The sequence below is a fragment of the Euleptes europaea genome, chromosome 17 (assembly GCF_029931775.1).
Source record: "Euleptes europaea isolate rEulEur1 chromosome 17, rEulEur1.hap1, whole genome shotgun sequence".
In the NCBI taxonomy this organism is placed as follows: domain Eukaryota; kingdom Metazoa; phylum Chordata; class Lepidosauria; order Squamata; family Sphaerodactylidae; genus Euleptes; species Euleptes europaea.
This window is the reverse complement of record NC_079328.1, coordinates 13,570,844-13,583,695: the sequence shown is the minus strand read 5'-3', so window position 1 is coordinate 13,583,695 and position 12,852 is coordinate 13,570,844. Positions and strand designations below refer to the sequence as shown.

The following is a 12,852-nucleotide window of genomic DNA, read 5'->3' as shown; positions in this document are numbered from 1 at the left end:
ACCCAGTATTGAGTTGAATTTGCATTAATTATTACCTAAGAAAATATCTTACTAGCTGAGACATAAAAATCCTGATACTATATGCTGCAGTTATATTTGCATCAGCTGTAGCAAATATCCAATGCCAACTGGTAGCACATCCAAATGAAGCCAATGTTTTAAAAAAATCGGCATAACATAAAGAGCTTAAGACTTCATGGTTCATGAATGATCTACAAAAGCCCGTTATCACAGCAACAGAGTAATACGAACATTGCAGGTAATTAAGGTTGCCAAGGGGTGGGGAAATTCTCAGAGACTTGGGAGAGGTGCTTGGGGAAGTTGGTAATCCTATAAGGTAGTCAGTACTTAGATGATTTTGTCTTTGTCATTTAGGGCCATTATTAGGTGTCACTTTCAGACTATCAAATACAATTTTATTGTCTGTGGGGTTTGTCAATTTTAAATTGAAAATTTAAATTGAAAGCTGCTTAGAGTAGCCTAGAATGTAAAATAGGGTATATTTTCAACAATAAATAGGTAAATAAACTTGTTTAAATGGGGTAATTTGTTTTGAACTATCATTTCCTATGTGAATATGGAATGGGTACAATTTAGACAGATGTGCTACATTTCTTTGACATTTCTCTTTAAGTTTCAATTCAGATCAGCCAGAATTCGCTGGGATGCCTTAGGCAAGCCATAACCTTGAAACTCAGATCTTCATCTGAAATACAGGAAGCACTGATTGTGGGGCCACTTGTATGGCCAGGTAAAACTTAGGGATCTACTGAATTTCACTGCTTTACTGTTCTGCCTGAAAAATCCCCGCCTTTTCTTTGTGTGTATCCAAAGCACCTGGGTAGGCTTGCCACATCTCCTACTATGGTGGAAGACCTCCTGGAGGCAACCCTTGACCCCCACTGCCTCTACATAGGGCGGCAGGGGGAAATAAGCTGAAAACCACTGTTGGCACAACACTCAAGGACTCACCAGAAACTCAGTGGTAGAGTTCTGGGTTCACCCCAGAAATGTCATCACGCTGTCAACATGATGACTTCCCCCAAGCCCTCATGCCCCAGTCTCCCACCAACTGGCAACTCTGCCCCTGGGGCTTTATTTTTGTGTCATGTTCTCTTTTCTTACAGCACTTTCCCCACATTTTAATGTAATGTTTCAGTTGGATATAAATGGCATATCAATGGCATACAAATATCAAACCACCACATTTAGACTGAGAACACCAGGAATTAAAAGGGCATACCCATGCATCCCTAAATGTTAATAAATAAATATATATTGTGCTGATTTACTGGACTGGTCTTACTGACATTATGATGCTCAATACTAGCAATAATTGTATTGTTCAAGATGGACATAAAACAAGTCAACCATGACCTACTCTCTAAAAAGCATTCCTCTGCGGTATTCAAACCTTAAGTACCTTCAGAAAAGTTGAGGCAATGAAAAAACCCAAATCAAGTCAAGATCATTAAGAAGCAATTAAAATATACTAGTTGAGTACAGGGAGAACTCCTTTACTTATGACAATATAAGTGGCCATTTATAATCACAGTCAAAATGTCTGCTCAAAATGAACTTACCATATCAGATTTATCCATCTTACAATTGAGGCTATTTCCCTCAATAGCTGTCAAAACTGCCTCAGATTGATTCTTAAAAGAAATGTTCTCTGCTGTTTGAACACTGGTTGTTGGAAAGGCGTATTCCTGAATCCGGGATTCAGATGATAAGCAAAGCTGATAAGAGTAAGGCAGTGTCCCCTCTTCATAATTGGGTGGAAATATGATACCGTTGTTTGAATGGGGGATGGGACCAAAGCACTGTAGGAATTTTGGATTCCCTGATTTTCGAAGCTTCATCAGAATGGCCAGAATCACCGTCAAGAGGAACAAGAAGGAGATCAAAGTCAAGGCCAGCACCAGGTAGAACTGCAGATCAGACTGATAGTCAGGGCCGCTGGACTGGTTTTTCATTTCTGGAAGGGCCTCCTGGAAGTTCTCGGCAAACACCAGATTCAGTGTCACCGTAGCAGATAGCGATGGGTGTCCATTATCCTTCACTAAGATGATCACCCTCTGCTTCACAGCATCTCTTTCCAAAAAAGTTCGGGATGTCCTGATCTCACCAGTGTGGTGTCCAATTGTGAAGAGCCCTGGCTCAGTGGCCTGAAGCAGGTGGTAGGAGAGCCAGGCATTGTGTCCAGAGTCAGCATCCACTGCTACCACCTTGGTCACCAGATAATCTGCATCAGCTGAACGAGGTATCATCTCAAACAAGGCTGAGCCTTCCACTCCATTGGAAGGGTAGAGAATCTGAGGGCTGTTGTCATTCTTGTCCATAACAAACACTTTCACTGTGACATTGCTGCTGAGAGGAGAAGACCCTCCATCTTGGGCCTTCACTTGAAGTTGGAACTCCCTGAATTGTTCATAGTCAAAGGAGCGCTGTGCATAAATAATTCCTGTCTCAGAATTAATGGAGACATAAGAGGAGAGAGGCAGGTCCTCAATGTTGCTCTTGAGGATGGAGTAAGTGATTTGTGCATTGCGATCCAGATCTCGGTCAGAGGCTTTGACCCTGAAAATGGAGGCTCCAGAGGGGTTGTTTTCTGGCACATAGGCGGTATAGGAATGCTTTTCAAAGGCTGGATGGTTATCGTTGATATCGGAGATCTGCACTGAAATGGTCTTGAGTGTAGAAAGAGGAGGATTGCCTTTATCTGTGGCTGTGATTGTGATATTATACTCGGGAGTATTTTCCCTGTCAAGGGTACCATCTGTAAGCAACTTATAGTAGTTATTGGATGTTGAGACAATTTGAAATGGCAAATTACTTAGTACATGACAAACTATGTTTCCATTTTCTCCTGAATCTCTGTCCTTTACATTGATAAGAGCTACCAGCGTCCCAGATGCAGAATCTTCACGTAGTGGGCTGGATAATGAGACAACAATGATTTCCGGGGCATTGTCATTCTCATCTACTATCTTTATTTCAACTTTGCAGTGAGCCACTAACCCACCCCCATCCTTTGCTTCTACTGCTACAGAATATTTATCTGCTTCCTCAAAGTCCAGTGTCTCTATAACAGAGATTGTCCCATCATGTGAATCTAAATGAAATTTCTGGCGATCACTTTTAACAATGCTGCTAAAGCTGTAGCTGATCTGTCCGTAGGAACCTTCATCTCTGTCAGTGGCTTTCACTTGTACCACTGAAGATCCTTTGGGAGCATTTTCCTTCAAGCTAACCTTGTATAATTCTCGTGCAAAAACAGGTGGGTTATCGTTGGCATCAATGACATTGACCCATATTTTGGCAGTCCCTGTTCTGGCGGGTTTTCCTCCATCTACAGCCATGACAATTACATGGAAACTGCTTTCACTTTCTCTATCCAACTGTTTACTCAATACTAATTCTGCATATTTATTTCCATCTTCTCCCTCTCTAGTTTCCAGTGTGAAATATTGATTGGGAATGAGCTGGTAACTCTGGAGGGAATTCATTCCAACATCTGAATCTTCAGCATATCCAAGACCAAATCGGTGTCCTGGTAAAGTTAATTCACTTGGTTCTAGCCTGATATCCTCAGTTAAGAAATGTGGTGTATTATCATTAATGTCCTGGACTGTTATAGATACATGGAAAATATTCATGGGGTTTTCAGCCATGACTTCAAAATTAATAAGGCAAAATATAGTTTCCCCACAGATTCCCTCTCTATCTATCCTGTCGTTTACATACAGTTTGCCATTGTCTGCACTGATAGTAAAATATTGCTTTTTATCTAGAGAAAGGACATGCAGATTGCGGCTTGCTATTTCTCCAGGACTAAGTCCTAAATCTTTGGCTAGATTCCCTACAATAGACCCTTTCTCCATTTCCTCAGGGATTGAATACTGAATCTGCTCTGAGGCAGCCTTGCAGAACAAAGACAATAATAAAAGGAACAATAACCTTACTGATCCAATGTTCTCTTTGAGTCTGCCGTTCATCCTTCTTGCTGAGAGGTTTGCTTTTTCTTCTTCTGGCATATCTTGATCAGCTGAGAGGTTTCAAATTGCCATCACAATAGAAGATCCACAGTAAGGAAGCATAAACAATGTCACTGGATTCTGCTGAATTTATGTACGTTGTTTTCTTTTTCTTAAGGATTTCACGTCTCTGTGGTCTGTTGTTTTCCTGATCTGCAGTCTGAGAACAAGCAGCTACACTGCTGGAAGCATCATTCAGTGGATTCCCAGCTCCTACACTGAAGCTATATTGGCCAACAGCGACACTCTGAGTATAAGGTAGGGAATTGCAAGAATGGCTTTTTATCTATTCCTGAAGCTTCTATGTAGAGAAGAACAAACTGCGTTCAGGTGGGTGAAGAAAAAAGTTTTCTGGCTTTGTGGACAATATATCTTCATTATCTTATTTGTTTGCTTTGCTAGTAGAGTGAAAAACTCCATTTAAAACAGCTTTAGCCAATCAGCACAAACTACTGTGTAATTGGATATCATCAATAACTAATACAAGGGAAGTCCAACATAAACAATAACAATTCCTTATCATGGAATTTTATGAGACATGTTACTACATGTTACAACAATATATATAAGGAAAGCAACAGGTTCTGTTTATGCCCTCTCAGATTCCATGTACTATTTTAAAAGCTGGGCTTCTGAAAATATGCAACTACAACCCCTAAGGATACCATTACTACCATTACACGCAAGTTACTTCTTCATGTATCTCAGATTAATTTTAGTGTCTACATTGAACACATGAACACAGGAAGCTGCCTTCCACTGAGTCATACTGCTGGTTTCTCAAGGTTAGTCTTCTCAACTCTGAATGGAAGCAGCTCTCCAGGTTCGCAAGTAGAGTCTTTCACATTATCCAGTACCTGGTCCTCTTAACTGGAGATTCTGGGGACTGAACCCAGGACCTTCTACATGCAAAGAAGATGCTCTACTACTGAGTCACAGCCCCTCCCTGAATTTACTAAGCCTGAGGATGATGGGCAAAATGACATTTCAGAATGGGTGGGCTCTCTGTGAGTTACTGGAGAAGCTGCTTATACCTTACTAGCTTTGCTTTCTTTTATGGAGTCCAATTTTTCACAAACCCGAATACTCTCTTCTGACCTACATGTTCTACCTCAAGTAGGTTAGATCAAAAGATAACCATCTGCCTGTGGAAGATTTCTTCCACTCAAAGAAGAACTGTTTCACACCTTATTGTAAAGTCGTGCATGAAAGTAGTGAAACTAAATATAGGATGTTCATCTGCTTTCATAAGAGCTCGCACAAGCAGAAATGCAAACACTTTTAATAAAATCTAGCTCTTACAGTGCTGCAGTTACTCTTGTTCCAGTGTCTGTGGAGCAGCAGTACCAGATCTTTTCCTTCCACTCATCCTTCTTTAGTTCTAACAACTTATATTCACCTAGTGAAATTACAGCAGCCTGAAATTTCCAGAGTGAAGAAAATTGGCCAACAGGCTGAACAGAGAAGAAGGTTAACAACTAGAACTTTAAGTAGAAATCTACTCGAAGGAAATCCACCCATGAATATGGAGAGGTTTCTCTGCTGTTCAAACATCACTATACGTGAAATACCGCATCCAATTCCACTGCAGAATAGAACAGCATTAAAAGTTCTGAACTCCAAAAAACCCTTTATATATTCATATATTGAACATCTCTCGAATGATGAAAGTATTTCTGCTGAATTTTTTACACAAAACATTTATATTGGACCAAACTAAATTGCAATAAATATACTAGATGTCTTCTTTTGTCACTAAAACACAGGGCTAGGTTTACATAAGGGCGTGGATGCTAAATAGCAGGCATTTCAAGCAGGATACTGCTTGAAATGCCACAAGCATGATAAAACCCTTCTCAAAACCTCCAGTAATACCACTATGACTTACTATGGCACTATGACCCTGGTGGTCACTTCCAACTCTATGATTCTATGATTCTATACTAGGATTACTAACAGATACATTGCAGATGTATAAGAATGGCAATGGGGGTACAGTTCAGACAGATGGGCATTTCCATTTAAATGAGTGCCAGTTGAAGGGCTAAGAAGGAATTTGGTGCCAGACCTTAGCCACCATCATTAAAGGGTGATAACAATATTGGGCCCTGACCTGGATGGCCCAGGCTAGCCTGATCTCGTCAGATCTCAGAAACTAAGCAGGGTCAGCCCTAGTTAGTATTTGGATGGGAGACCACCAAGGAATACCAGGGTTGCTGTACAAAGGAAGGCACTGGCAAACCTCCTCTGTTAATCTCTTGCCATGAAAACCCCCAAAGGGGTCCCCATAAGTCCGCTGTGACTTGAAGGCACTTTACACACACACACAACAATATTGGATGTGATAGATCAATGGGCCTTTTTTTGGTGTGACAGCTCCTTATACACACACATTGATCCAGTGTTCTTTATCCTTTCCTATCCTACTTCAGGTTGAGGCCCAAAAGATTGGGTGGATAGACCAAGACAAGGATGGTTGAACTGGCACACATGGTTTTGGTGCAGGACCAGGTAACAAGACCCAGGAAGAATTAGGTCTTTTCCTCTGTCCCTGCAGCCCCATACAGTTTGACATATAGATGTACTCCCCACCATTCATCAACTCTTCTCTCCAAGCTCTGGCGAGATCCTGTATATGCTCTGATAGCAAGCATCAAGACTGTTTGGGCTGGCTGGAGCGTCCTAGGCTGGATGCTCTAGGAGCATAAAATAGCACAAACACAGGAGCAAGATCTCATCAAAATAAATAACTACATGGAAGATTGAAGTCATTTGTTTAAAAGTATACAGTTGGACAAGAACAATCCTCAGCTTTCATGGATAGCCATAATGGAGAATCTCACATTCCTGCCAGTATTGACACTCCACAGAAATTCATTCCAGGCTTTTGTTAGATGACATTATACATTGATCCAAATGTCTAGCACAGTAACTGTAATCCAATTTAAATATGTGTAATGGCAATTACTCACATTTGTCCCTTGTCCTTTTGTTATCTTCCCAACTGTCAATTTCAGACTATAAGCACCCTGAGGGCAGGGACTTGCCTATTCCTGCTTATGAAATTCTATAGAAATCCTGTACACTGATAGTGTTACAACCAATAGCAAAAATATTACGACTAGCATGCTACTACCATTCTGCAAAAGCAGCCTTGCAATGTTCCATCCCTGCCCAATAATATGATAGATAGTTTATTTGCGGCCCTTGGCCAGATAAAACAAGATACATGGACTAAAATGGTCTTGCGCCCAACAATATGGTTTGATGGAATTGACCCTTCAAATCTGAATGCCATGGATAAAGAAATACAGAACGTAAAGAGCTCACTGGAAGAGCCAGTAGCATGAAAAGGAAGGGAGGGGCAAGGTGGCAAATTGGTGTCGCTCACTGCATACAAGCAGCAAGAAAGGAAGTGTTTTCCTTAAGATTATTAGTGTAATTAGGAAAGGAAGATCTCATGGCCCTCCTCTGAAGATGTGAGTTCTAGATGTATCTGGTGCATACAAGCCTTATCATAGCATGTAGACTGAGCGTGACCACTGAAAGACACCCCTTTAGTTCATCAAACTAGTGCCAGACTGCTAGTACTCCAACATTTCTTGTGTATAAAATAAAGGGGATATAGTATTTTACAACCTGGAAACAAATGTATATTGTAATTCTTATGTATATTGTCTATCCACCCAATGTATATTGTAATTCTTATGAACATGAACACAAAAAGTATATCATCTAGAAATTTAGATCCATTGAAATATGTGCTCAAAATGATCTTTTATGGCTTCATTTGAAATACATCAATATATATCCTGTCTTTCAGATTACTTCTGTTCGTTATTTTTAATTAAAAAGCAGCTTCTAAGACACAAAATCACACAACAATGTGAGACATGTTAACAAGGATATACTAAAGAGCACAAAGGTAAAAATGGAGAGTGGTCTGTGTGTGTTTTCTAGTGTAAAACGACTAACAACCCCTATCTCCCCCCCATATCCACTGGTATCCAGATTGATAGACAGCAAAGTCAAAGAAATAAAGCAGTTGCATCAATATCATAACTAAAATAATGTACTGTGAAATAAAAATAGTAATATATACCTTGTCAGTACTTTCCATCTCAGAATTTAAACTGTTATCTCCATGGCCAAGGATAGGAACACCTGATGTGTTGTTGCAAAGAATATTGTCTGTAATCTGAATATTGGGGGTCAGAAAAGTGAACTCATTTTTCCTGGATTCTGAGGACAGACATAGCTGGTAGGAATAAGGCAAAGTCCCATCTTCAAAATTTGGGGGGAAGATGGCACCAGCATTTGAATGGGGAATAGGAGCAAAGCACTCGAGAAATTTGGGATTCCCTGATTTTCGAAGCTTCATCAGAATGGCCAGAATCACCGTCAAGAGGAACAAGAATGACATCAAAGCCAAGGCCAGCACCAGGTAGAACTGCAGATCAGACTGATAGTCAGGGCTGCTGGACTGATTTTTCATTTCGGGAAGGGCCTCCTGGAAGTTCTCAGCAAACACAAGGTTCAGCGTCACAGTGGCTGAGAGAGACGGCTGCCCGTTATCCTTCACCAAAATGACCAGTTTCTGTTTTGTGGCATCTTTCTCCAAAAACACCCTTGATGTCCTGATCTCACCAGTGTAACCAACAGTGAAGAATCCTGGTTCAGTGGCTTGAATGACATGGTAGGAAAGCCAGGCGTTGTGTCCAGAATCAGCATCCACAGCCACCACCTTAGTTACCAGATACCCTTCCTCAGCCGAACGTGGTACCATCTCAAACAAGGCCGAGCCCTTGGCTTCTTGTGAAGGGGACAGGATCCGGGGGCTGTTGTCATTAAGATCCAGAATGAACACCCTCACGGTGACATTGCTGCTAAGAGGGGGAGAACCACCATCTTGGGCCTTCACTTGAAGCTGGAACTCTTGGAACTGTTCATAGTCAAAGGACCTCTGGGCATACAGAGCTCCAGTCTCAGAGTTAATGGAGATATATGAAGAGATGGGGAGCTCTTTGATGTTGCTATGGAGAATGGAATATGTGATTTGTGAGTTTTGGTCCATATCTGGGTCCAAGGCTTTCACACTGAATATAGAAGTTCCAGAAGGATTATTTTCTGACACATAGAAGGTATAGGGCATTTTCTCAAAAGCAGGGGAATTGTCATTGATATCTGAAATAAATAGTGAGATGGTTTTCTCTGTGGAAAGTGGAGGTGTCCCTTGGTCAGTGGCTGTGATTGTAATGTTGTAGTCAGAATGTTTTTCTCGGTCTAAAGGACTGTCTGTCTGCAGTTTATAGTAATTATTAGAAGAGGGAATAATCTTGAAGGGTAAATGCTTTTGTAAATTGCATGAAACTTTTCCATTGTCCCCTGTATCCTTGTCTTTTACATTGATCAAGGCAATTAATGTTCCAGAAAGAGAATCTTCAGGGACTGGGCTAAACAGGGAAATGATAGTCACCTCTGGGGAGTTGTCATTCTCATCAAGAACCCTTATTTCAATGTTGCAGTGGTTCACCAGTCCTCCTCCATCTTTTGCAGCTACTCGCATACTATATTCTTTTGTTTCTTCAAAGTCCAATGGTCCTTTTAGAGTTACTGTGCCATTGACTGGATCCAAGCTGAATTTCTGCTGGGCATTCATTGGTATGTTCCTGAATTGGTACGTGATCTGGGCATTGGCACCTTCATCATCATCAGAGGCCACAATCTGGAGCACAAATGAACCAACAGGAACATTTCCCCTCAAAGTTACCTTGTAAAGTTCTTGAGAGAAGATGGGGAAATTGTCATTAGTGTCAGTGACATTAATCTGTATCTGTGCAGTACCAGTTTTTCTTGGTGCTCCGCCATCTATGGCGACAAGGGTCAACTGCAAATACTGTTCCCTTTCCCGATCTAATGGTTTCTGCAGTACTAAATCTGCAAATTTTTCTCCATCCTTACTCTCTTTAACTTCTACAGTGAAGTACTGGTTGGGGTTGATCTGGTAATTCTGGAGAGAATTTGTACCAATGTCAGGATCTTCAGCTTTCTCAAGAAGAAACCTTGTGCCTGGTAAACTGGATTCAATGATTTCCAACTTCATATTTTCATTTGCAAAAAATGGTGCATTATCATTAATGTCTTCAATCACTACAGTTATATGGAAAATATTCAGGGGGTTTTCAACCACTGCCTCAAAATTAACAAGGCAAAGCGTAGTCGTGTCACAAATCCCTTCCTTGTCTATTCTGTCATTTACATAGAGTTTTCCATTCTTTGCACTGATAGTGAAATATTGCATACCATCCACAGACACAGCATGTAGATTGCGCTGCGCTAGTTCTCTAGCACTCAGACCCAAATCCTGGGCGAGATTCCCCACAAGAGAACCCTTTGGCATCTCTTCGGGTATGGAATACTGAATCTGCTCTGAGGCAGCCCAGCTGCAGAAAGACAACAAAGACAGAAGCAGTACTTGCCTTCCGAGTGCCCGGCCATTCCCTTTGTGCTCTCTGTCCATCTGGATCCCAGAATAATTAGCTGTCTCTTTTTTTCTCCAATCAGATCCAATCCTCTCCAAGGTGCAGGAAATCTTAGGAAGAATAAACTGGCTTTCTTCTTAATGTGTACAAGCCACAAGACTTTTTTTCTTGGCTTAGAAATGCTGCTCTGCCTTTGTGTTGTAGTTCCCTGGTCTGCATAGCACTGATGAAGCAATATGAACTGTAGGAAACATCACAAGCTCTCCGTCCTTCATCTAGCTGTGATATTGGTCAACAGCGACACTCTGAGGCTCACAAGAAGAACTGCATTGGATGCTTTTTCATTTGTTTTAAAACACAAATCTGACCAGAAGTGGATTATATTTTGGTGGATGACAAATGAACACTGAAGGACTATATTCAGGAAGAAATATCCCCCTGTATTTGGTCCTGTGTGGAATAGCTGGGAATATGTTCCTTAAAATATATTTAACTTCTTTTTCTTTATCCAGCCCATTTTTATAGCTGCTACTGCTACTCCAATCAGGAAAAGTGTTGTTACCTAAATAAAAGTCTTGGACGTCAAAGTGTGGAAATCTCTGCATTGCCATCCAGCCATCCAGTCATTTTGTTTGGCTGGAATTTGGGAAGTTATTATTTATATCTGTGATTTCCACTTTATTTCCAGAATGGTTTACTGTAGCTCTACCTGTATTCCCAAATGTAAACAATTGTTACTCAGCCACAGATCTCCTGTCTGTGTGGTGCATCAGTAGGCCTTTAATGTTACTAGAGAAATTTAGGAGCCCCACATGGGAAATAATGTGGTCTCCAAGTTTGGAAGCTTGAGTACACTTAGTGTGCCATCCGACCTGCTTTGCATTGCACTGCAATAGTGGAAATAGAACAACATGTTAACCAGAAGCACAGGTCTGCCACCAAAAATGGCAGCCATGTCAAATTATTCCCACATCTGTAACCCACAATGCAACAAAGTCACCACACTTCATGTGTTTTCCACTCCACTGACTGCCATTGGAGTGGGAAAATGCTTTTTTTTTGGGGGGGGGGAGGTATCTGATTGAATTTTTAAATAGAAAAGGCACTATCATTTCCTATGTCAATATGGGTTGGGTGCAGCTTAGACATATGCTCTACATTACTTTTAAATTCCTCTTCAAATTTCAGTTCAAATCAGCCAGAACTCACTAGATTGACTTAAAGGGTGATGCCACATCTTGACGTTTCCTAGGCAGACTATGTTTACGGGGTGGTTTGTCATTGCCTTCCCTGGTAATCTACACTTTACCCCTTGCAAGCTGGGTGCTCATTTTACTGACCTTGGAAGGATGCAAGGCTGAGTCAACCTTGAGCCGGCTACCTGAAACTGACTTCCTTTGGGATCTAACTCAGGTTGAGCAGAGCTTTTGACTGTAGTACTGCAGTTTACCACTCTGCGCCCTTCATTTGTTATATAAGAAGCATCCGCAGCAGGGGCCACTGTTACAGTAAAAAGTAGGAATTCTACTGAATTTTACTGCCTTACTGTTCGGCCTCAAAATCACCACTTTCTTTTCACTTTTTTATGTTAATCAAAGCTCCTGGGTAGGTGTCAGGTTTCTGCTATGGTGAGGGACCTCCTGGCAGCAGATTTTGACCCTCACTGCCACTTGGTAGGGTGAGGTGGGGGTTAGACTGAAAACCACTGTTGGTGTGGCATTCTATGATTTGACAGAAACTCTATGGCCCACTTTTCATGGAAGATTTTGATGCTCTCTTGCCACGGAGCAAAAAAAAAAAAAGCGATTTAAATTTATTTTTCATGGGTGCAATTTAAATTCATGTTTTCATATCCCCATCAATCCAGAAGTAGTTTTGGTTTTTCATGGGAACAAAGCAAGCAGTATTCTACAACGGTTTGGTCTGTCCACTTCTGAAAAGCTCATAGTTTATGCCCGCCCCCAACTCCGCCCCAACTCCGCCCAGCGGATTACCCAGTGCAGTTCACCTCTGTGGACACAGCCCCAGCCAAAAAAAGCACCAGTCCCTCTGGTTTCCTTATATACCTTTTCTATTTACCATGCTTCCTGTTCCCCCCCCCCCGTACTTGGCCACACCCCCCCTTTCCCAGACTTTGACAGATGGTCATCATTGTGCCCCCCCCATAGAGCTCCAGCCATCCATTGCCAGGAACTTCCACCCAGATAGAGAAGGGAGACCCAGAGCAGACTGGCTGCCCCTCTTCAGAAGGGTGACCGGAGTTTTGGCTTGGATATGCCGCTCTCAGGTTGCCCCCCCCAACACACACACACAGGATCACACCGGCAGGAGGG

General features: G+C 41.6%; 2 protein-coding genes across 10 annotated transcripts in view; both read right to left on the bottom strand.

Moving 5' to 3' along the window:
* LOC130488791 (protocadherin gamma-A12-like) overlaps positions 1–12,852 on the bottom strand; it is a 358,724-nt gene that overhangs the window by 184,578 nt on the left and 161,294 nt on the right. Inside the window, exon 1 of one of the 9 annotated variants that reach the window (XM_056862441.1) lies at positions 8,140–10,601. The exons of the other annotated variants lie outside the window; for them this stretch is intronic. Coding sequence (XP_056718419.1) covers positions 8,140–10,557 — 2,418 coding nt within the window. The 5' untranslated portion in view covers positions 10,558–10,601. Of the gene's footprint in view, positions 1–8,139; positions 10,602–12,852 lie in introns of those variants that run through there. 9 annotated transcript variants of the gene reach the window in all.
* On the bottom strand, positions 1,569–4,037 carry LOC130489191 (protocadherin gamma-B5-like). The gene has a single exon (XM_056862927.1). It carries the CDS (start codon positions 4,035–4,037, stop codon positions 1,569–1,571), a length of 2,469 nt encoding a protein of 822 aa, XP_056718905.1.

Coding starts and splice junctions, on each gene's coding strand:
- LOC130489191 (XM_056862927.1), bottom strand. CDS start 4,037: ATGCCAGAAGAAGAAAAAGCAAACCTCTCAGCAAGAAGGATGAACGGC.